At 48.9% G+C, this 22,892-nt stretch overlaps 1 protein-coding gene across 1 annotated transcript in view; it reads right to left on the reverse strand.

Moving 5' to 3' along the window:
- Positions 1 to 22,892, reverse strand: part of ZWILCH (zwilch kinetochore protein) — a 102,067-nt gene that overhangs the window by 53,821 nt on the left and 25,354 nt on the right. The window contains exons 8-10 of the mRNA XM_040342255.1: positions 20,126 to 20,197; positions 12,863 to 12,956; positions 3,699 to 3,754 (exon numbers count right to left, since the gene is read on the reverse strand). Coding sequence (XP_040198189.1) covers positions 3,699 to 3,754; positions 12,863 to 12,956; positions 20,126 to 20,197 — 222 coding nt within the window. The remainder of the gene's footprint in view (positions 1 to 3,698; positions 3,755 to 12,862; positions 12,957 to 20,125; positions 20,198 to 22,892) is intronic.

The following is a 22,892-nucleotide window of genomic DNA, read 5'->3' on the forward strand; positions in this document are numbered from 1 at the left end:
CCTTCAGTAAGGTCTCAAGCCTTTTATCCACAGGATCTTTGAACATGTGAATATTGTCCACTGGACACGTTAAAGCTTTATTGACACATGATATGGCTGCGTCAACAGTGGGGACAGCCCATTTTTTCGAAAACTCCTCCTCTAAAGGGTACATAACTGCGAACCTTTTAGGAGGCAAAAAAATCCTGTCTGGCTTAACCCAGTCCTGAAATATCAGGTCCTTTAACAAAGGATGGACTGGAAACACCAGGTTGGCTTGGGGCGCTTTTAGGGAGCCCAATGAGGACACAGCGGAAGCCAGAGGCTGAGGCAAAGGCATTTTAAAAGCTGACCGCACCATATCCGTTAAGGACTGAACCCATAATTTTTCTGCGTGAGAAGCTGAAAAAGGTTCTTCTATAGTAGAATCTTCAGAACCTAAATGGTCCAGGTGATCCTCAGCCTGGTCTCCTGTATCTTCCAATTCCTCAGTGGAAAGGACATCTTCCTCAGGAGATTCAAACCTGGGAGACGGGGACCTAGCCCGCTTCTTCCCGGATAAAGAGGCCGTAATAAAAGCGGCCATCCTTTTTTCAAATCCACCCAAGGTGGAGGCTAACATCTCTTCCGTGACATAGGAAGGAGTTGGTTGAATAGGGCCCGCCATAGCACCTAGCAACCCCGATGGCTCACCCAGGGCAGCAACCTCCGGATCCTCCGGGGAGGTAGGGGCAGGTGGATTCTGGGAAATATCCTCCGAGCCCGATGGGGAACCCTTCGGCTTTTTAACACCTTTAGCATTTTTAGCGTTCCCTGCACCCTTAGGAGCCATAATAAACAAATCTGAGATACTCCGCTAATATACAACTAACTGTAATAGCTGGAGAAAAACACACATTTAAATAAATGAGGAAGAAAATTAGGCTAGGGTAATGTTAGACAGAAACTAAACTTCCCAAAACCTAACAAGAGATAGCAATATTGAGCCCCAAGGGCTTAATCATATCCTAATATTGCTTCCCTTAATGCTGGGCTAAGAGAGTACCAAAATTAAAAGTACTCTGACTGCTACTTAGTACACCGGCTTTACAGAGAAAATATGAGCTTAAACAGCTCTTTAGCAAGGTGTGTACAAAAAAACGGCCACTAGGTGTCACTGTGTCAGCATAACATAGGCAAACCTATCCTGCTCAGCTCAGCATCGCTGCTCCGTGTCCCTTCACAGCCTTCAGCAAACTGACAGGCTAAATAGAGTTTTCCCTCTGATGTACAGAGGGGAGGGAACTCCCTGGGCGTCCCCCGCCCCCTCCACGCAGCGTCGGCGCCTATAACAGTGCGCGCGCACGCGCGCGCGCGCTCCCGACGCCGCTCTGCAGGAAGCAGGAAGCAGAAGCCATGTGGGGAGAGGAGCCCGGGAGCTGCTGGAGACACACAGACATCAGGAAGTAAGTATTTTAAACCTGACATGCTCCCCTTTACATTTTCATGGAGCAAAAACACCTTGTAGCAGCAGCAGTCTATTAGCCCAGCCAGAGGAACAGTATACCTGGGTGTCTGAGCCATCCAGTCATGCAGACTTTGTGGTTTCTCTTTAGCCCATGCACAGAGGCATAAAAAAGGCTTTCCCCCAGAGTCCCCTGTGGGGAGCCCACTGACAAACCAAGTTCCGTAGGCCCCCCGCTTACCTTTCCACGCCGCAGGGTATTGCTCATGCAAGAGGCCCAATCTTCCCCCTTCACCGTGGGTATGGTCATAGACCTTCAGGGACCGGGGTCCAAGTCAGGAACACCACACACCTGGACCTATACAGCACTACTGGCAGCAGGTATCCATAGGTTAAAAAACCCAGTCCTGGAACCCAGAGTCCAGCCCTCCAAGGAGAGGCATTATAGGCAACACCCCATCCACGAATTGGGGCCCGGGTACCGTCCACTTTGGCTATGAAGCACCTTGGACGGATCCGGTCGGCTGGCCCTGGTCCCAAGGACAAACTGCAGGCACAACCTTCAACGTGCACCAACACCTAAGACACTGGCGAAAAAACTGAGGTACTCCCACTATGGGTGGGGGTTATATAGGGAGGGAACTTCCTGTCGGAGAGTGCCAGTGTCCATCACCTGAAGGTACACTATATAACCCATATGTAATGGCTATGCTGCTCTGTGTCCCGTGATGTACGATAAAGAAAAGTATGTTTTCTCCTTCACTAATGGGCACTGATGATACTGCACTGACTGGCACTGATGGGCACCGATGAGGTGGCACTGATGTGGTGGCATTGATGATGGGCACCAATATGCGGCACTGATGGGCGGCACTGATGGGCGGCACGGATAGGTGGCACAGATGGGCAGGGATAGGTGGCAGGGATAGACGTCAGGAATAGGTGGCACGGATGGGCAGGGAAAGGGCGGCACGGATGGGCAGGGATAGGCGGCACGGATGGGCAGGGATAGGCGACACGTATGGGCACGGAGAGGTGACACGTATGGGCACTGATAGGCGGCATGGATGGGCACTGATAGGCGGCATGGATGGGCATAGATGGGCACTAACTAATGTGTTGTACTAGTGGATGCCAATCAGTGCCAAACAATTCCTGCCAATCAGTGATGCCCATTGTGGGCACTAATTGGCATCCATTATGGCACTGATTGGCATCCATTAAGTGTCATACCTGGTGGTCTAGGGTGGCATACCTTTGATTTAAATCCCTGGTGGTCCAGTGGGCATCCCTGGTGGTCCAGTGGGCATCCTCAGGGGGGGCTGTGCTGATAATCGATCAGCACAAACCCCCCGTCAGAGGAGCAGCCGATCGGCTCTCCTCTACTCGCGTCTGACAGACGCGAGTGAGGAAAAGCCGATTACCGGCTCTTCCTGTTTACATCGTGATCAGCCGTGGTTGGACACGGCTGATCACGTGGTAAAGTGTCTCCGTGAGAGACACTTTACCTAGATCGGTGTTGCGGGCTGTCGGACTGACACCCTGCAACAACGATCGCCGCGATGCGCGCCCCCGGGGGCGCGCAGCGGCTCAGAATCCTGAGGACGTCATATGACGTCCAGTCAGGATTCTACAACCACTTTGCCGACGTCAATCTGTCATTGGCGGGCGGCAAGTGGGTAATTATGGGTGGCTTTGCTCCGGCAGCACGACCCGAATAGAGAGTTTCGTTTTGCAGCACTTGAAGGGTTAACAGAAGTCAGCACATCACTTAAACGGCTTAGTCACCTGTTTAAGAGCCATACATATGAAAAAAAAAACGCCTGAAGGATATTAAGTGTCCCCATCCATCATGTGTGCGGAGAGAAGGGGGGGGAGGGGCATACATAATACATGAGAGCAGCACAATGACTGGAAAATCATTTTAATCGAAGCCGTTTGGATAAACCCTTCAAACCTCGAGAGTAAATCCTCCGCAGTCTACAAGCAATAGACCTCGACAAGAAACCATTTCCCCCTCGGGCCCGCTTGTTGTTTCCTGGCTTTCCATCAATTTCTTTTTTGTCACCCTCGGGCAAAGCTGCTGAATTGTGCAATCGTAAATGTGCATCACTCAGGGTAATTGCCGTGTTTAATAATTGGAATATTACTCCTGAGTAATACCTATATCAGCTGGAAGAAAACGGCTTTGTAGTAACCTTGTCAAAAGCCGACACCCCTTCATTGCCAGAGACGACCCGCTTCATGTCATACAAATCATTTCAGGGACACTTACCTCGGCTTCTTTCCTAGGTGCGGGGTTATGAACGCCATCCAGTTTATTCTTTAGTTCTGGAAAGAAAAAAAAGCTATGAAATTGGAGAGGATGGCATATCCAAAATATTTTTTTTTATTATAACCAATTTTGACAATTTGTAAATCAAAGTAAACATTTATTAACCAGGACTGAGCCTCTTTCTGAGATTTGGTGTTTACAAGTTAACCACTAGGCACTTAAACCCCCTTCCTAACCAGACCAATTTTCAGCTTTCACATTTTGAATGACAACTACTCAGTCATGCAACACTGTACCCATATGACATTTTTGGCCTTTTTCTTTTACACAAATAAAGCTTTCTTTTACTGGTATTTAAAGTGGTTGACTTTTGCCTACAGGTAAGCCTATAATAAGGCCTACCTGTAGGTATAAAGAATATCTCCTAAACCTGTACGGTTTAGGACAGGCATGTCCAAAGTCTGGCCCGTGGGCCAAATGCGGCCCCCCTGTTGATTTAATATAGCCCTCTGGGGATTTTGATTTATATATTGTTTGTGGCCCCCAGGGCCACAAAAGATATATACTGTATTTATCGGCACTGCCTTGGAGGGGGGAGGACGAGCGCCGTCAGATTACATGAAGAGAATCTCCTGTTTACTCAGCAGCGTCTGTATTGGAAGTCCCGTCTCCTGAGATGCCATTGGACGACTATTCTGTCTATCATAGGAGGCGGGACTTTGTATTAAAGAGGCCACAGAGTAAACAAGATATTCTCCTGTTTGTAATCTGTCGGCACTCGTCCCACCCCCCTCCCTCTGCCCTCAGAGGCTGCAGATGGGCATCGATCAGGCTGCACTGATGGCAATGGTAAGGCTGCGTTTATGGCACAAATGAAATACTAAGTTTATGGCACATGTGAGGCTGCATTCATGGCAATTGTAAGGCTGCATTCATGGCAATGGTGAGGCTGCATTCATAGCAATGGTGAGGCCATGCGTGTTATACGCTGATAAATACGGTATATCCAAATAACACGCCCAAGCTCATTCTTGGTCCTGAGCAGCGCTCGGGGATTCGTTGGGGGCCACAAAATAAATATATACAGTATATCCAAATAACACGCCCAAGCTCATCTCTTTACCACACACAGCCACAAAGGCAAGAGAATTTGTTGGGCAGTGTATTAGTGCTCGGAGGAACACACTTAGACCGAATTTTAATGGTTCAAAGAATGTCAGGCAAAATAGTCGGCCCTCGCGCATGTTCTCTTCATCAAATCTGGCCCTCTTTGAAAAAAGTTTGGACACCCCTGGTTTAGGAGATATTCCCCTCGCAATGCGCCGCTGATTGCAGCGGCGCATGCGCAGGGGGGATCCACGGCTGAAGGGCCGGCCCCGCCGACCCATGCCGGATTGAAATCTCCCGCGCGCATGCACGGGAGTGACGTCATCGCCGCTCCAGCCAATCACAGCGCTGGAGCGGCGATACCCGGAAGACATGCTCGGCTCGGACCAGGTAAGTTCCCTACCTCGTTCCAAGGTAAGTATTTCATAATGAGCTAATATGCAGGGCATACTAGCTCATTATGGCTTTTGCCTTGCAGGGTTAAAAAAAAAAAAAAAAATGTATATGCGGGTTTAGAACCGCTTTAATCACCTCTGGGAGTTTTCTTTTTTTTTGCGCTATAAAAGAAAAAAGACCTTTGTTTCTGTTATAAAATTTAGCAAATTACCAATTTTTCTTCATAAATTTTGGCCAAAAATAGGATTTTTGTACTCGCCGTAAAATCCATTTCTCTGAGTTCATGGACGGACACAGCAGCAATTGACCTTAGGGTATTATCCTCCCTTTTAGGAGATTGACTAGGCAGAAAAACAGCACGATAAGTGTTAAAAACACTCCACACAGTACAGTACCTCCCAGGGGGCGGGTCCACCGGGTACATCCCTCTCTCTGCCTCATGCAGCCCCAGTTCGTAAACAAGCAGTACAAACAAGGAGGGGAGGGTGCTGTGTCCGTCCATGAACTCAGAGAAATGGATTTTACGGTGAGTACAAAAATCCTATTTTCTCTTCCATTCATGGACGGACACAGCAGCAATTGACCTTAGGGACGTCCCCAAGCAGTGTCAAAAAACAAGGGGTGGGAAAAAACACAGCAAACCAAACTTCACCCCAAACAAACCAGAGTTCCTCAACGGAGGAACTTCAACCTTAAACAGCCGCCTGTAAAACCCTGCGGCCGAAGGAGGCATCCGAAGATGCACTTACATCCACCTTGAAAAACTTTGAGAAGGTGTGGATTGACGACCAGGTCGCTGCCTTACACACCTGTAACACAGACGCTTGATGGCGGAAAGCCCAAGAGGCACCAATCGCCCTGATCGAATGCGCCGTAACCGGGAAGGGGGGCGCCCGCCCCTTTAGGGCATAGGCCTGAAGCACGACCTGTCGGATCCACCTAGAAATGGTGGCCGACGAGACCACCAGACCCTTCTTAGGACCAGTCACCGACACGAACAGTGAATCTGACCTCCGAAACGGAGCCTTAGCAGACAAGTACACCCGTAGGGCTCGAACCACGTCCAAGGAATGTAACGTGGCTTCCTTCGGGTTCTTCGGTCGAGGACATAAGGATGGAAAAACAATGTCCTCATTAATGTGAAAAGCCGAAACAACCTTAGGGAGGAAAGACGGCTGCGGCCGCAGCACCACCTTATCCCTGTGGATGACTAAGTAGGGAGCCTTGCAAGACAAGGCCGCTAGTTCAGAGACTTGTCTTACCGAAGTAGATGCCACCAGAAAAACCACCTTCTGGGACAGAGTCAACAAAGGAATTTTCCGAATGTCCTCAAATGGAGACTCTTGAAGCCCTGAGAGGACTAAATTCAAGTCCCATGGAGGCAGTGGAGGACGCACAGGAGGGGCCACATGTCGAACCCCCTGCACAAACGTACGCACCAGAGAGTGCGCCGCCAAGGGTCGCTGAAAATAAACAGCCAAGGCCGAAATCTGACCCTTAACCGTACTTAAGGCGAGAGCCTGATCCACTCCACGCTGTAAGAACAGCAGAATCCGGGACATCACGTATGCACAGGGGTGCCAATTCATCTCCTCACACATAGAGATGTAAGCCTTCCACATACGATGATAAATCTTCCGGGAAGTAGACTTCCACGCCCGCAGCATGGTAGAAATCACTGAGTCTGACAGACCTTGGTCCTTCAGCTCCTGGCTCTCAACAGCCACGCCGTTAAAGCCAATGACTGTAAAGCAGGGTGAAAGATCGGACCCTGCGACAGCAGCTCTTCTCGTAGAGGTGGACGCCAAGGAACGTCTGCCACCAGACGCACCAGATCCGCGTACCAGGGACGGCGTGGCCAATCCAGAGCGATCAGGATTGTCGGTATCCCCTCGGCTTCCACTCTGCGCAGCAGACGAGGAAGAAGCTTCAGAGGAGGGAAGGCATAGATTAGGCGATAGTGACCCCATGGTGCCACCAACGCGTCTGACGCGTCCGCCCACAGGTCTCTTGACCTGGCCACGAACCGTGACACCTTCCGATTGAGACGGGACGCCAGAAGATCCATCTGGAGTGCCCCATTTCAGACACAGGCTCTAAAACACATCTGGATGAAGCGACCATTCTCATTGGTCTAGCGTTTTGCGACTTAAGTAGTCGGCCTGCCAGTTCTGTACCCCCGGAATGTACACAGCCAACAGAGCCGGGACGTACCCTTCGGCCCACCGGAGGATGCTTCCGCCGCTGCCGCCGAGCTCCGTGTGCCCCCTTGATGATTCACATACGCCACCGCCGTGGCGTTGTCGGACTGGATCCTGACCAGACGGTCCTGCAGACCCAGAGACCACTTGGAGAGCCTGATCGCCCGGAGTTCCAGGACATTGATCGATAGGCGGGACTCCTCCTGAGTCCAGCGCCCCTGGGCTGACTGGACACCCCAGACACCTCCCCAGCCAGAGAGACTGACGTACCCTTCGGCCCACCGGAGGATGTGAGCGGCTTCCGCCGCTGCCGCCGAGCTCCGTGTGCCCCCTTGATGATTCACATACGCCACCGCCGTGGCGTTGTCGGACTGGATCCTGACCAGACGGTCCTGCAGACCCAAAGACCACTTGGAGAGCCTGATCGCCCGGAGTTCCAGGACATTGATTGATAGGCGGGACTCCTCCTAAGTCCAGCGCCCCTGGGCTGACTGGACACCCCAGACACCTCCCCAGCCAGAGAAACTGGCACCCGTCGTGACCACCGTCCAATGGCACGGCAGAAACGATTTCCCGGTCCGAAGTACCGGAGACGTCAGCCACCACACCAGGAAGGACCTGACCAGGCGACTCACCTGGATCTGGGAATCCAGAGACGAAGGGAGCTTGTCCCAACGCGACAGAATTTCTCTCTGTAACACTCGAGTGTGGAATTGAGCATATGGAACCGCCTCGAAGAAGGCCACCATCAGACCCAGAACTCGCATGCAAAAGCGAAGTGACGACCACTTCTGGGTTGCCAACTGCTGCACCGCAGATTGCAGTGTCTGTAGTTTCTCCGTTGGGAGGAAAAATCTCGCCTCTGAGGAATCCAGGACCTACCCCAGGTATTCCAGATGCTGAGACGGTACCAACACTGACTTCTGGACATTCAGCAGCCAACCAAATTCCCGGAGGGTCTGGCAGGTGATAGACACATCCACCTCTAACTCTGAGCCTTAAGAAGCTCTCAGGAGAAGGTCGTCCAGGTATCCTACAATCGCGATCCCGCGCTGCCTCAGCAGGGCTAGAATCAGAGCGAGCACCTTGGTGAAAACCCGTGGCACCGAGGCCAGGCCGAAAGGGAGGGCCACAAATTTAAAGTGGTCCTCTCTGACCACAAAGCGCAGAAATCTCTGGTGCTTTGCACATATGGGGATATGCAGGTACGTGTCCTTGATATCCAAGGACGCCAGAAAATCCCCCTGATGGAGTATGATAGACAGGGGGATGTAGTGGCGCTTGCAAATACTAAAAACCGACAATAATTTAAACAATAAAATATTCTAAACAATGATTCCTAAAGTATGAGAGTGAGTCCGTCCTCTACTGGGGTAAAGATGTGTTCCACTCGAGGTCTATGCCCAAAGAATACCATCCAACATCAAACATTAGATGTGGAAGGAACTGCGAGTGAATAAATAATGAAATCCAATGGATAAAAGTGCCTATCTGGCCGCACAGTGTACATGGGATAATAATCCTTTTTTAAAAAATATGTGTCATAAATCCTTAAAGTGCTTGATAAAAATCAAGTGCAAAGTGCTAATAAATAAAACAATAATAGCAGTGAATGAAAGCTCCAGCTCTCCTGGAAAGTAGTTAATTACTAATTAGCAAACACATGCAGGAAAAAGCAACAACTGAAAAGAAGTCCAAAAATGCAAGTGTCCTAAAAACCTAAACGGTTCAATCATAAAACTGTTGTTTTTCTGTGCGATGAAAAAAATATAATAATGTAATAATAAATAAAAAATAAAAAAATAAAAAAATCATAAATAATAGTCCAAAAACAGATAGTACAATGCCACTGCAGGATTAGTGACACCCCTGATGGAGTGCCGCCACTACAGAGCGAACCCAGTCCATCCTGAACTTTTGCACCTTGACAAAACAGTTGAGGGCCTTGAGATCCAGGATTGGACAGACCCCTTCCTTCTTGGGGACTACAAACAGATTGGGGTAAAACCCCTGAAACCGTTCCAGTAAAAGAACAGGCACAATCACTCCCCTGACCAGCAGATCCTGAACAGCCCCAGCCAAGGCCCCCCGACGTTCCGGAGGAAGCTGGAGGTTGGAAGGAAAAAATCTGTTTGGCGGACAAGAGAGAAACTCTATCTTGTCCCCCGAGGAAACTACTTCGCAGGCCCACCGGTCGAAAAGAAGAGACCTCTACCGAGCCGCAAATTTGCGAAGCCGGCCCCCCATCCGAGAGACGGGCGGGGGCAGACCTTCATGCGGAAGCAGGTTTATCCGCAGGCTTGTTGGGCTTGCGGAACCAGGGGCGCTTCTGCCCTTCAGCGGGCGCCTTAGCGCCCTGGAAACGTTTTCCTGCCGCACCGAGAGGACGAAAAAAACGATTGGGGCGGTAAAGGAGGGCCCCTGCGGTAAAGGAGGGCGTCCAGAGACGCCCCAAAAAGCCGTTCACCCTTAAAGGGCAAGTCCACCAAGGCCATGTCATTCTCCTTGCTAGTCAGAAAAAAACTGAGGCTGCAGAGCAGAGAGTGGGGAGGTACTGTACTGTGTGGAGTGTTTAACAATTAACATGCTGTTTTTCTGCCTAGTCAATCTCCTAGAAAGGAGGATAATACCCTAAAGGTCAATATGCTGCTGTGTCCGTCCATGAATGGAAGAGAAAGGCCTGTGTGCGGCTCTCCCCTCCCCCACATTGCAGTTTTACAAGTGTGTTTTTTTATAAATGGACCCCTTTAACCACTTGCAGACCGCCCACCTTACATATACTGCAAGCAGGGCGGCCGCTCTGTTCCAGATCACATACCTAGTACATGATCTGACACTTCCGAGCCTGGGGGAGCACGCGCAACCTTCAGCGACACATTGGCCCCAATTGGCAGGTACTGTGGTATCAATGTCCGCTGGCACCTGCCGACAATTCAGTACACAGGCAGAACAGCAGTCTGCCCATGTAAACAAGGCAGATCGCCATTCTGTCATTAGGGAAGGCACTGATCCTGTATTCCTGTGATCCAAGGATTTTTGCCTTCCCTTAGTAAAAGCACCTACCCGCACAGTACCCAAGCACTGGCTAGACACACAGTAAACCCTTTGATCGCCCCCAATGTTAACCCCTTTCCAGCCAACGTCAGTACAGTGACAGTGCAATTTTTTTTAGCACTGATCACTTTAGAAGTGTCACTGGTCCCCAAAAAGTGACAGTTAGTGTCCGATTTGTCAAACCTGCTATAAGTAAAAAAAAAAAATATCCCATAGTTTGTAGACCAGGTGTCTTCAAACTATGGCCCTCCAGTTGTTCAGGAACCACAATTCCGATCATGCCTAGTCATGTCTGTGAATGTCAGTTTTACAATGCCTCATGGGATGTGTAGTTCTGCAACAGCTGGAGGGCCGTAGTTTGAGGATCCTTATTAAATGTAGATGCTACAAAATTTGCACAAACCAATCAATATACACTTATTGTAATTTTATCTTTTACCAAAAATATCTAGCAGAATATATATTGGCCTAAAATTGATGAAGAAATTAGATTTTTTTTTTACATTTCTTTTTTATTCAATATGTTTTATAGCAGAAAGTAACATAAAGAGAAGCACAAACCTGTGACCAAAAGGGTAACCACACAGAGCCTCAGCTGACACATAAGCATGCACATTAATGGTGTGGCAGACCCAATTGCCGCCACCCAAGTCCCCCCACCTGATACAGATTTGGTGGGGACCCGTCTGGGGGATAGTGTAAAGGCAACCGGCAGGTACTGCTGAAAAGCTGAGATGTCTACTCTCGGACATCTGATGCACTGGGCCAGTCAGACCACCTCCAGAGACATCTAGGCATCGGCGAGTGAAGCTGTGGAGAGTGAGTTGGTCATTCCATGCCACCCTGTCATCTCCTGTCACCTCAGTTGGTTAATTGTTCTAAGTTCCGTCCCTGACACCACCAGCCATGCCCGATCAGCCATAGAGAGACCATATTACCGGAACCACAGGGACATGTTGTAAGACCTGCCAAATGACGTGCAGGTTGCCATGACAACCGCCCGCACTCTTTTCTGAAGACTGAGAAGGAGCGCGGGACAGTACACCTCCGTCCCAGGAAAGAAACAGCAAGGGAAGGGCAATTGCTCAGAGGCAAAATGGCGGGTTTAGCTACACCCCCATGCAGGCCAGAGATGGAAAACCCAGGAGGCACGGCAGAAGGCGGCAACCAACCGGCACAGAACAGCAAATGCAGGCGAGTGATATCAGGAGGATGATGATGCCTTAAGTCAGAATGGCAGCGCCACAAGTTGCGGCCTAAACTGCCGAAACACATAGCATTGCGGGTGGCCCGACGTAATTTGGCCACACTAAAGGGGTTGTAAACCCTTGTGTTTTTTTCATCTTAATGCATCCTATGCATTAAAGCGGGAGTTCACCCATTTAAAAAAAAAAAAAAAATCTCCCCTTAGCTTCCTGCTCGTTCGGTCTAGGGGAATCGGCTATTTATATTAAAATATGTGCAGTACTTACCCGTTTTCGAGCTGCATCTTCTTCCGTCGCTTCCGGGTATGGGTCTTCGGGAGCGGGCGTTCCTTCTTGATTGACATTCTTCCGAGAGGCTTCCGACGGTCGCATCCATCGCGTCACTCGTAGCCGAAAGAAGCCGAACGTCGGTGCGGCTCTATACTGCGCCTGCGCACCGACGTTCGGCTTCTTTCGGAAAATCGTGACGCGATGGATGCGACCGTCGGAAGCCTCTCGGAAACCTGTCAATCAAGAAGGAACGCCCATTCCCGAAGCCCATACCCGGAAGCGACGGAGAGGATGCATCTCGTAAACGGGTAAGTACTGCACATATTTTAAAATAAATAGCCGATTCCCCTAGTAATAACGAGCAGGAATCTAAGGGGGAAAAGTGCCCTCTAAGGGTGAACCCCCGCTTTAAGGTGAAAAAACTTCTGCCAGACACTGGCCCCCCCAGCCCCACGGTTTTACTTACCTGGGCCCCGTCATCCCCTCTGCGGAGATGTGCTCTCCCGGCTCTTGATTGGATAGATTGATAGCAGCGCAGCCATTGGCTACCGCTACTGTCAATCAAATCCAATCACGCGGGCGCCGGGGTCGAGTCCGGCATTCGTGTCTATGGATGCAAACGCTGGACTCGGGAGCGCGCCCGCAAGGTAACCCCCAGGAGAGAGCTTCTCCTAGGGGGTTATCTGATGCGAGGAGGAGCCGCTGAGGGACCCCAGAAGAGGATGATCAGGGCCACTCTGTGCAAAACGACATGTGAAGCTCGTTTTGCACAAGGATCACATGTCATACTTACCTCCATGACATGTTTGTTATTTTAAAAAAAATAAAACACAAAGCACAATCAGTCTGGTGATGTAAACAAGGGCAACTTCTTTCACTGCCGGCCAGGAAAATGCAAAGACATAAAAAAAGACACAGGAGATATAATCACCATTCAAAAGTTCCTGCACCATCTCCACAGCGGTCTTCGATTCGGAGGTCTCTGGCCATTCTGTTACTCCGGTTCTCAATCCTTCAGACAAAACCTGACAAAACATACATTTTAGGAACTTCCTTAAGGAGGAAGTAAATCCTCTTAAATAAATAAAGAAAAAAAAAACAGAAAAGGCATAATGAGCTAGTATGCATAGCATAGCCATTTACCTGAAATCGAAGCCCCCGAAGCGCTGCTCCTTCCCCTCCGCCGCTATGTGCCCTCGGTGCTTCTACCCGTTTTCACCGCTCCGGCACTAATTGGCCGGAGCCGTGATGACGTCACTCCCGCGCACGGGACCGGCAGATCCACGCGCAATGCGCTAAAACGCGGCAATAACCCCCACATTATCCCATTCACAAAAACAGCAGGCTCAGTGTGCCTGTGCCGTTGTCTCCTTAACCATGTCGATTTCTTGCACCTACAGGTAAGCCTTAACCACTTAAGCCCCGGACCAATATGCTGCCTAAAGACCCAAGGGGTTTTTACAGTTCGGGACTGCGTCGCTTTAACAGACAATTGCGCGGTCGTGCGACGTGGCTCCCAAACAAAATTGGCGTCCTTTTTTCCCCACAAATAGAGCTTTCTTTTGGCGGTATTTGATCACCTCTGCGGTTTTTATTTTTTGCGCTATAAACAAAAATAGAGCGACAATTTTGAAAAAAATGCAATATTTTTTACTTTTTGCTATAATAAATATCCCCCAAAAACATATATAAATTTTTTTTTTCCTCAGTTTAGGCCGATACGTATTCTTCTACCTATTTTTGGTAAAAAAAATCGCAATAATCGTTTATCGGTTGGTTTGCGCAAAATTTATAGCGTTTACAAAATAGGGGATAGTTTTATTGCATTTTTATTTTTTTTACTACTAATGGCGGCGATCAGCAATTTTTTTCGTGACTGCGACATTATGGCGGACACTTCGGACAATTTTGACACATTTTTGGGACCATTGTCATTTTCACAGCAAAAAATGCATTTAAATTGCATTCTTTATTGTGAAAATGACAGTTGCAGTTTGGGAGTTAACCACAGGGGGCGCTGTAGGAGTTAGGGTTCACCTAGTGTGTGTTTACTAGTGTAGGGGGGTGTGGCTGTAGGTCTGACATCATCGATCGAGTCTCCCTATATAAGGGATCACTCGATCGATGCAGCGCCATAGTGAAGCACGGGGAAGCCATGTTTACATACGGCTCTCCCCGTTCTTCAGCTCCGGGGAGCGATCGCGACGGGGCGGCTATAAACGTCCCGGATCGCTCCCCGAGGCTACCGACCGCCGCATGTACCGGGGGGGGTCCCGATCGGACCCCCGACCCGTGTCAAGCAGAGGACGTACAGGTACGTACATGTGCCTGTCCGTGCCATTCTGCTGACGTATATGTACATGAGGAGGTCGGCAAGTGGTTAATCTAGGCTTACCTGTAGGTGCAAGTTGTGTGGTTGGGTTTACAAACACTTTAAATAAACAAAATACAAACTATTTTCAGACAAGCTGCTTACTAACAAAAAACTAAACCAATTAAACCCTAAATGCAGCCAAAATCAAAAACCCAAAAAATCAGCAAAAGGGACATAATGTATAGTCAGTAGGATTTGTCCATTGTGCAGATTCCTATTCTGTTATTAGCGATCCTCCTCCACCCTCAAATTTTAATATTTGCACGCCTGCAGATTTTTTAACTACAGTGGGGTGGATTCAGGTACGACTTGCGCCCTCTTACGGAGGCGCAGCATACCGTTTTAACGATGCGCCTCCGTAAATTACCTGCGCTATGCTTCATTCATGAAGCAGTAGCTACGTAATTTGCGGGGGCGCTCCTTAAAACTGCCCAGCGTAAGGGCGCGTAATTTAAATGATCCCATAGGGGGCGTGGATCATTTAAATTAGGCGCGTTCCCGCGCCGAACGTAGTGCTCATGCTCCGTCGGGAAACTTTCCCGACGTGCATTGCGGCAAATGACGTCGCAAGGACGTCATTTGCTTTAACGTGAACGTAAATGGCGTCCAGCGCCATTCACGATTCACTTACGCAAACAACGTAATTTTCAAACATCGCGACGCGGGAACGACGGGTATACTTAGCATTGGCTGCCCCTGCTAATAGCAGGAGCAGCCTTACGTGGAACCCGACGAACATAAACGACGTAAACTGCGTACACAGGGCGCGCGTACGGTTGTGAATCGGCGTTAGTATGCAATTTGCATACTCTACGCTGATCACTACGGGAACGCCACCTAGCGGCCATCGTAAGAATGCAGCCTACGATACGACGGCATAAGAGCCTTATGCCAGTCATATCTTAAGCTGCAGTCGGCGTAACGAGCTTTCTGAATACATGGTTACGCAGACGCAATTGCTTACTGAATCCACCCCAGTGCTTGCTAACCGGGCCTTTTTTCTGACACGTGTTGCCTACAATTTAAAATCAGTATTTTTTGCTAGACAATTACTTTGAACCTCCAAACATTATATATATATTAGCAGAGACCCTAGAGAACAAAATGGCAGTCTATGAAAATTTTTGTGTCACACTGTATTTGTGCAGCGTCATTCAAACACAACATATAGCCGGATTCAGAAAGACTTAAGCCGACGTATCTACGGATACGCCGTCGTAAGTCTAAATCTGCGCCGTCGTATCTATGCGCGGATTCTTTAAATGAGATACGCCTGAATTTTGCCAAGATACGACCGACGTAAGTCTCCTACGCCGTCGTATCTTGGGTGCATATTTAGGCTGGCCGCAAGGGGCGCTTCCGTTGATTTACGTGTCAAATATGTAAATGAGCTAGATACGCTGATTCACGAACGTACTTGCGCCCGTCGCTGTAATCTACGTCGTTTAGGTAAGGCGTTTTTCCGGCGTAAAGTTAAACCACCAAAAAGCTGGTCTAAGTCGTTCAGGGTATGGACGTCGGAAGTGCCGTCGGATTTGACGTCGTTTACGTGAATGGGGCTGGGCGTAAGTTAGGTTCACGTCGTACGCATTGAGTCGTCGTATCTTAGGGAGTATTTGCGACGTGATTCTGACGCCATTCGTTCGGCCATGCATTCACATGGGGTCACGCTTCATTATAATACTACACGCCCACTGCCTTGCTACTTTGAATTACGTGGGCTTACGCCGGCCCATTTACGTTACGCCGGCGTACATATGGGAGCAAGTGCTTTGTGAATACTCAGCTTGCCTCTCAATGTTACGTCGGCGTAGCGCATATGAGATGCGCTGCGCCTATCTAAAGATGCGCCGATCTCTCTGAATCCGGGCCATAATATATAGTGGAATCTCGGATTGCGAGTAACACGGTTAACGAGCGTTTCGCAATACGAGCGCTGTATTTTTAAAAATCGTAACTCGGTTTGCGAGTGTTGTCTCGCAAAACGAGTATGATTCAGGCCAAATCGGTGTGCAGTCCTGCACTTGGCCTGAGGTGGGGGTGCCGGAGCCGAGTAGAGCCGATCGGTGTCGTTCGGAAATGCACGGAAAGGCCCAAGGACAGCTCGGCTGACCTCTGCAAATCTCGAGGTTTGCCGAGGTGTTCTCTGGCCTTTCCGGCCATTTCCGAGGCCCCCCCCCACCTCTGGTCACACACGGTATTGCATGCCACTGAAGTCAATGCGGAACAAATTATTTTCATTTCCATTGACTTCAATAGGGAAATTCGCTTCAATATGCGAGTACTTTGGATTACGAGCGTTCTCCTGGAACGGATTATACTCGTAATCCGAGGTTCCACTGTATACCCAATTTTTGGTATAAAATGAAAGATGATGTTACGCCGAGTAAATAGTTACTCAACATGTCACGTTTTAAAATTACACGCACTTGTAGAATGGCGTCAAACTACGGTACTTCAAAATCTCCATAGGCGATGCGTTAACATTTTTTTTATAGGTTAGCAGTTTAGGGTTACAGAGGAGATCTAGCGCTACAATTTTTGCTCTCGCTCTCATGTTCGCGGCGATATCTCACATGTGTGATGCAACCTACATATGCGTTCAGTACTGCGCATGAGCAAGCGGGGGCGGAGGCACTTTAAAAAAAAAAAAATACATTTATTTTATTCGATTTTTTTTATTTTTACAGTGGGCCTTTAACCACTTAAGCCCCGGACCCAAGGGGTTTTTACAGTTCGGGACTGCGTCGCTTTAACAGACAATTGCGCGGTCGTGCGACGTGGCTCCCAAACAAAATTGGCGTCCTTTTTTCCCCACAAATAGAGCTTTCTTTTGGTGGTATTTGATCACCTCTGCGGTTTTTATTTTTTGCGCTATAAACAAAAATAGAGCGATAATTTTGAAAATAATGCAATATTTTTTACTTTTTGCTATAATAAATATCCCCCAAAAACATATATAAACATTTTTTTTCCCTCAGTTTAGGCCGATACGTATTCTTCTACCTATTTTTGGTAAAAAAAATCGCAATAATCGTTTATCGGTTGGTTTGCGCAAAATTTATAGCGTTTACAAAATAGGGGATAGTTTTATTTTATTTTTATTTTATTTTATTACTACTAATGGCGGCGATCAGCGATTTTTTTCGTGAATGCGACATTATGGCAGACACTTCGGACAATTTTGGCAGATTTTTGGGACCATTGTCATTTTCACAGCAAAAAATGCATTTAAATTGCATTCTTTATTGTGAAAATGACAGTTGCAGTTTGGGAGTTAAACACAGGGGGCGCTGTAACATTTAGTGTTCACTTAGTGTGTGTTTACAACTGTAGGGGGGTGTGGCTGTAGAACTGACATCATCGATCGAGTCTCCCTAATAAAAGGGATCACTCGATCGATGCAGCGCCATAGTGAAGCACGGGGAAGCCGTGTTTACATACGGCTCTCCCCGTTCTTCAGCTCCGGGGAGCGATCGCGACAGGGCGGCTATAAACGAATAGCCGCGCCATCGTCCCGGATCCATCCCCGAGGCTTACCGACCGCCGCATGTAGCGGGGGGGTCCCGATCGGACCCCCCACCCACGTCAAGCAGAGGACGTACGTGCATGTGCCTGTCCGTCCAATTCTGCTGACGTATATCTACATGAGGAGGTCGGCAAGTGGTTAAAAAAATAGGATTTTTGTACTCACCGTAAAATCCTTTTCTCTTTCGTCCATGGACAGACACAGCTTCATTATACTCTTGACTGTAGGGTTATGTTCCGTCTATTAGGAGAGGAGTCCTCTCCTAATAGACGGAACATAACCCTACAGTCAAGAGTATAATGAAGCTGTGTCTGTCCATGGACGAAAGAGAAAATTTTTTTTGATCACTTTTATTGCTATAATGAAAACATCCCTTGCGATAACAATATATCATGACAGGTTCTCATTATGGAGAGATCTGGGACCCCAAATCTCCCCTCTACCCAGAAAATCCACCCCCCCCCCCCCAAAAAAAAACTTATCTTTTGCTTTAAAGGAGTAGTCCAGCCTGAGCTCATTTGGCTGGGCTTCTCCAATGGGTCGCAGGAGTGCAATTCATTTTACACTCCTGTGACCCGTTTTCAGCAGCAAGCGGTCTGATGATAGCAAAATCAGTCCAGGCACCGCGTCATCCCGACTCTGGATCCACCTGGTGCCTGGACTGATAGTCGTCTCAGCCTCTCAGCGAGATACCCGCTGAGACGGCCGCTCCCCGCCACAGCTCAGCGCTCCAATGAGCGAGGAGGAGCAGAAGAGAGCTGCTGACTGACAGGCAGCAGCTCTCTGCTCGGGGATCTGTGAGAAGTGAGCCATCGGTGACGTCCGACCAGTTCTCCGGTGGACCGATGCTGCCTCAGTGCAGAGACGCCCGGGGACCGATGCTGCATCCACCTAGGTAAGTATGAATAGCCAATATAAAAAAAAAAAAACATATTTCTCTTTTAACCACTTAACCATATTGCTGCCCAAAGACCAGAGCACTTTTTGTGATTTGGCACTGTGTCGCTTTAACTGACAATTGCGCGGTCGCGCGACGTAGCTCCCAAACAAAATTGGCGTCTTTTTTTTCCCCACAAACAGAGCTTTCTTTTGGTGGTATTTGATCACCTCTGCGGTTTTTATTTTTTGCGCTATAAACAAAAATAGAGCGACAATTTTAAAAAAAATGCAATATTTTTTACTATTTGCTATAATAAATATCCCCCAAAAATATATAAAAAAAAAGTTTTTTTCCTCAGTTTAGGCCGATAAGTATTCTTCTACATATTTTTCGTAAAAAAATAAAAATAAATCGCAATAAGCGTTTATTGATTGGTTTGCGCAAAAGTTATAGCGTTTACAAAATAGGGGATCGTTTTATGGCATTTTTATTAATATTTTTTTTTTACTAGTAATGGCGGCGATCAGCGATTTTTTTGCGGTACTGCGACCTTATAGCGGACACTTTTGACACATTTTTGGGACCATTGGCATTTTTATAGCGATCAGTGCTATAAAAATGCATTGGATTACTATAAAAATGCCACTGGCAGTGAAGGGGTTAACACTAGGGGGCGGGGAAGGGGTTAAGTATGTTCCCTGGGTGTGTTCTAACTGTAGGGGGGGTGGCCTCACTAGGGGAAATCACTGATCTTCTGTTCATACATTGTATGAACAGAGGATCAGCATTTCCCCCCCTGACAGGACCGGGAGCTGTTTGTTTACACACACAGCTCCCGGTCCCCGCTCTGTAACGAGCGATCGCGGGTGCCCGGCGGCGATCGCACACGCACGGGAGTCGGGGGCGAGCGGAGGGCGCAGGAGCTACGGGCTCTCGCGCAGGAGATCCGACCTGCCGCCGTAAAACGACGGTGGCAGGTCGGCAAGCAGTTAAGGGAAAAAAAACAACATGTTTATATGGCCCGAGAACCAGAAGTGACGTTGACGACACTCCGGTCCTCCAAGGGCAAAGAGATGAGCAGTGGCCATCTTCGCTTATCTCTATGGAAAAATCTTGCCAACGCCGGATGGTTCCCAAAGCTACCGATCGGTAACTTTAGCCTAGGAACCATCTGAAAGAGGCAGGAGGGGGGAGCACCTCTCCCGCCGCTTCTAAAAGTGATCTTGCGGCGAATCCGCCACTGAATTAAAACAAACTGCGCAGCTCTGACCAAAGTTGAAAAATGTACTTGCTATAGGTGTAAGCCTGGCCGAAAAACTCCCAGAGATGGCATCATCCCATCCTGCCTTTGAGAGACTCCTACCTCTTACTATTCAACCCCATCACTAGGAAAAAAAAGAACTACACCTACCAGCAAAAACTCAAGCTCCTTATACACGGAGTAGACAGGACTTCTGGGATCTCCGGATTCCACCATGATATTCTGTGAGATGACAAAGAAAAGGAAGGCATGTTGGAAAATTAAAGAGATGTATCACTGGCGAGTACATATATCCATTTATAAAAATATTTAGCAGTTTTGCACATAGCAGCCCCGATCCTCTTCTGGGATGCATAGCCGGCGCTGCAGGCCCCTCCTCTTCATCGGGTACCCCCCATGGAAAGCCGCTTCCCATGGGGGGCACCCTTGCGGGCTCGCTCCTGAGTCCTGCTGCCGTGTCCATGGACAGTGGGACTTGGCCCCGCCCCTGCGTCACTAGATTTGATTGACAACAGCGGGAGCCAATGACTCCTGCTACTATTACCCTGTCTAATAAAGGAGAGAGACAGCGGCTGGAGCCGCTGCGCCTGTGCACAACGCTGGATCAGATCGGGCTCAGGTTTAAAAGAAATAAAATAAAAGAAGGGGGTGTCTGGGGGGAGCTGCAGCACAGAAAGTTATTCACCTTAAAGAGGAACTGCAGTCTGCTCACATAATATGTAAAAAAAACATATTTTCCATTCTGAATCTTCCCTCCAACCGCTTTGCATATTATTGAATATATACTGTCATTCTGTACTTGCCAAATATGCTGCAGAAATCTCCCTCCACTGAGTCTGGCTGCAGCCATTTTAACTGTGGGCAGCTGAAGCTGCTGCCTGTTCACTTCCTGGATTTACACAGACACACACCTCCAGCTCTGTAGCACTCATAGGTCCTCTTATGACTCATCTCCCTCTCCCTTTCTGGCAAACTCTGGTCGTGTTGGTGGCATTAGTACACTGAAACAGGCTACAGATAAACACAATGACCTGGATTCACGTAGAGCGGCGCATCTTTAGACTGGCGTAGCGCATCTCATATGCGCTACGCTGACGTAAATCAGTGAGGCAAGAACAGTATTCACAAAGCATTCGCTCCCAAACTTGCGCCGGCTTAACGTAAATTGGCCGGCGCAAGCCCGCCTGATTCAAAGTAGGAAGGTAGTGGGCGTGATCCATTAAAATGAATCGTGACCCCATGTAAATGAAGGGCCGAACGAACGGCGCATGCTCAGAATCACGTTGCATATACTCCCTAAGATACGACGGGTCAATGCCTACGACGTGAACGTAACCTACGCCCAGCCCCATTCACGTACGACTTACGTAAACGACGTAAAATACGACGGCTGTTCCCTGGTCCATACCCTAACATGACTTACACCTGCTTTATGTGGAATAACTTTACGCCGGACGTACGCCTTACGTAAACGGCGTAGATTACAGCGACGGGCGCAAGTACGTTTGTGAATCAGCGTATCTCGGTCATTTGCAAATTCGACGCGTAAATCAATGGAAGCGCCCCTTGCGGCCAGCGTAAATATGCGCCCAAGATACGACGGCGTAGGAGACTTACGTCGGTCGGATGGAGCCAAAATTCAGGCGTATCTTATTTCAAGCATCAGGCGCATAGCTACGACGGCGCATCAGTGCACTTACGCGGCGTATCAGAAGACACGTCGGCGCAAGTGCTTTCTGAATCCGGCTAAATGAGATTATGGTAAGCAGGCAGCCTCTCAATACACATCCCCTGCGGAGAGACGTCTCCAGTCCAGACCATTGTCTATGTGCAATGAACCAAGACAATTAGACACAGCAACAAGGGGGGGGGGGGGAGAGAGCGAAGGGCTGTAGCATTACATTACATTATCTCAATGCCAGCTTGTCTCCAGTTTCTCCTGGGCCATAATCTGTGGGTAACAGGCCCGCCCACAGTCCCTTCCAAAACACACAGTGACAGTGGGTTCTGTCACAGCAGTGTCTATAGTTTTTCCGTTGGGAGGAAAACTCTCGCCTCTGAGGAATCCAGGACCAACCCCAGGTATTCCAGTCGCTGAGACTGTACCAAAACTGACTTCTGGACATTCAATAGCCAACCGAATTCTCGGAGGTCCTGACAGGTGATAGACACATCCTCTTCTAATTCTGAGCTTGAGAAGCTCTCAGAAGAAGGTTGTCCAGGTATCCTACAATCGCGATCCCGCGCTGCCTCAGCAGGGCCAGAATCGGAGCGAGCACCTTGGTGAAAACCTGTGGTGCCGAGGCCAGGCCGAAAGGGAGGGCCACAAATTGAAAGTGGTCCTCTGCGACCGCAAAACGCAGAAATCTCTGATGTTTTGCGCATATGGGGATATGCAGGTACGCGTCCTTGATGTCCAAGGACGCCAGAAAATTCCCCTGATGGAGTGCCGCCACTACAGAGCGAACCGACTCCATCCTGAATTTTTGCACTTTGACAAAACAATTGAGGGCCTTGAGGTCCAGGATTGGACGGACCCCTTCCTTCTTGGGGACTACAAACAGATTGGAGTAAAACCCCTGAAACCGTTCCATCGAGGGAACTGGCACAATCACTCTCCTGACCAGCAGATCCTGAACAGCCCCTGATAGGGCCTCCAGGCGTTCCGGAGGAAGCTGGAGGTTGGAAGGAAAAAATTTGTTTGGCGGACAAGAGAGAAACTCTATCTTGTACCCCGAGGAAACTACTTCGCAAACCCAGCGGTCGGAAAGTAGGGACCTCCACCGAGCCGCAAATTCGCGAAGCCGGCCCCCCACCCGAGACCCGGGCGGGGGCAGACCTTCATGCAGAAGCAGGCTTGTCCGCAGGCTTGTTGGGCTTGCGGTACCAGGTGCGCTTTTGTCCTTCAGTGGGCGCC

This window comes from Rana temporaria, chromosome 3 (assembly GCF_905171775.1).
Source record: "Rana temporaria chromosome 3, aRanTem1.1, whole genome shotgun sequence".
NCBI classification, from domain to species: Eukaryota; Metazoa; Chordata; class Amphibia; order Anura; family Ranidae; genus Rana; species Rana temporaria.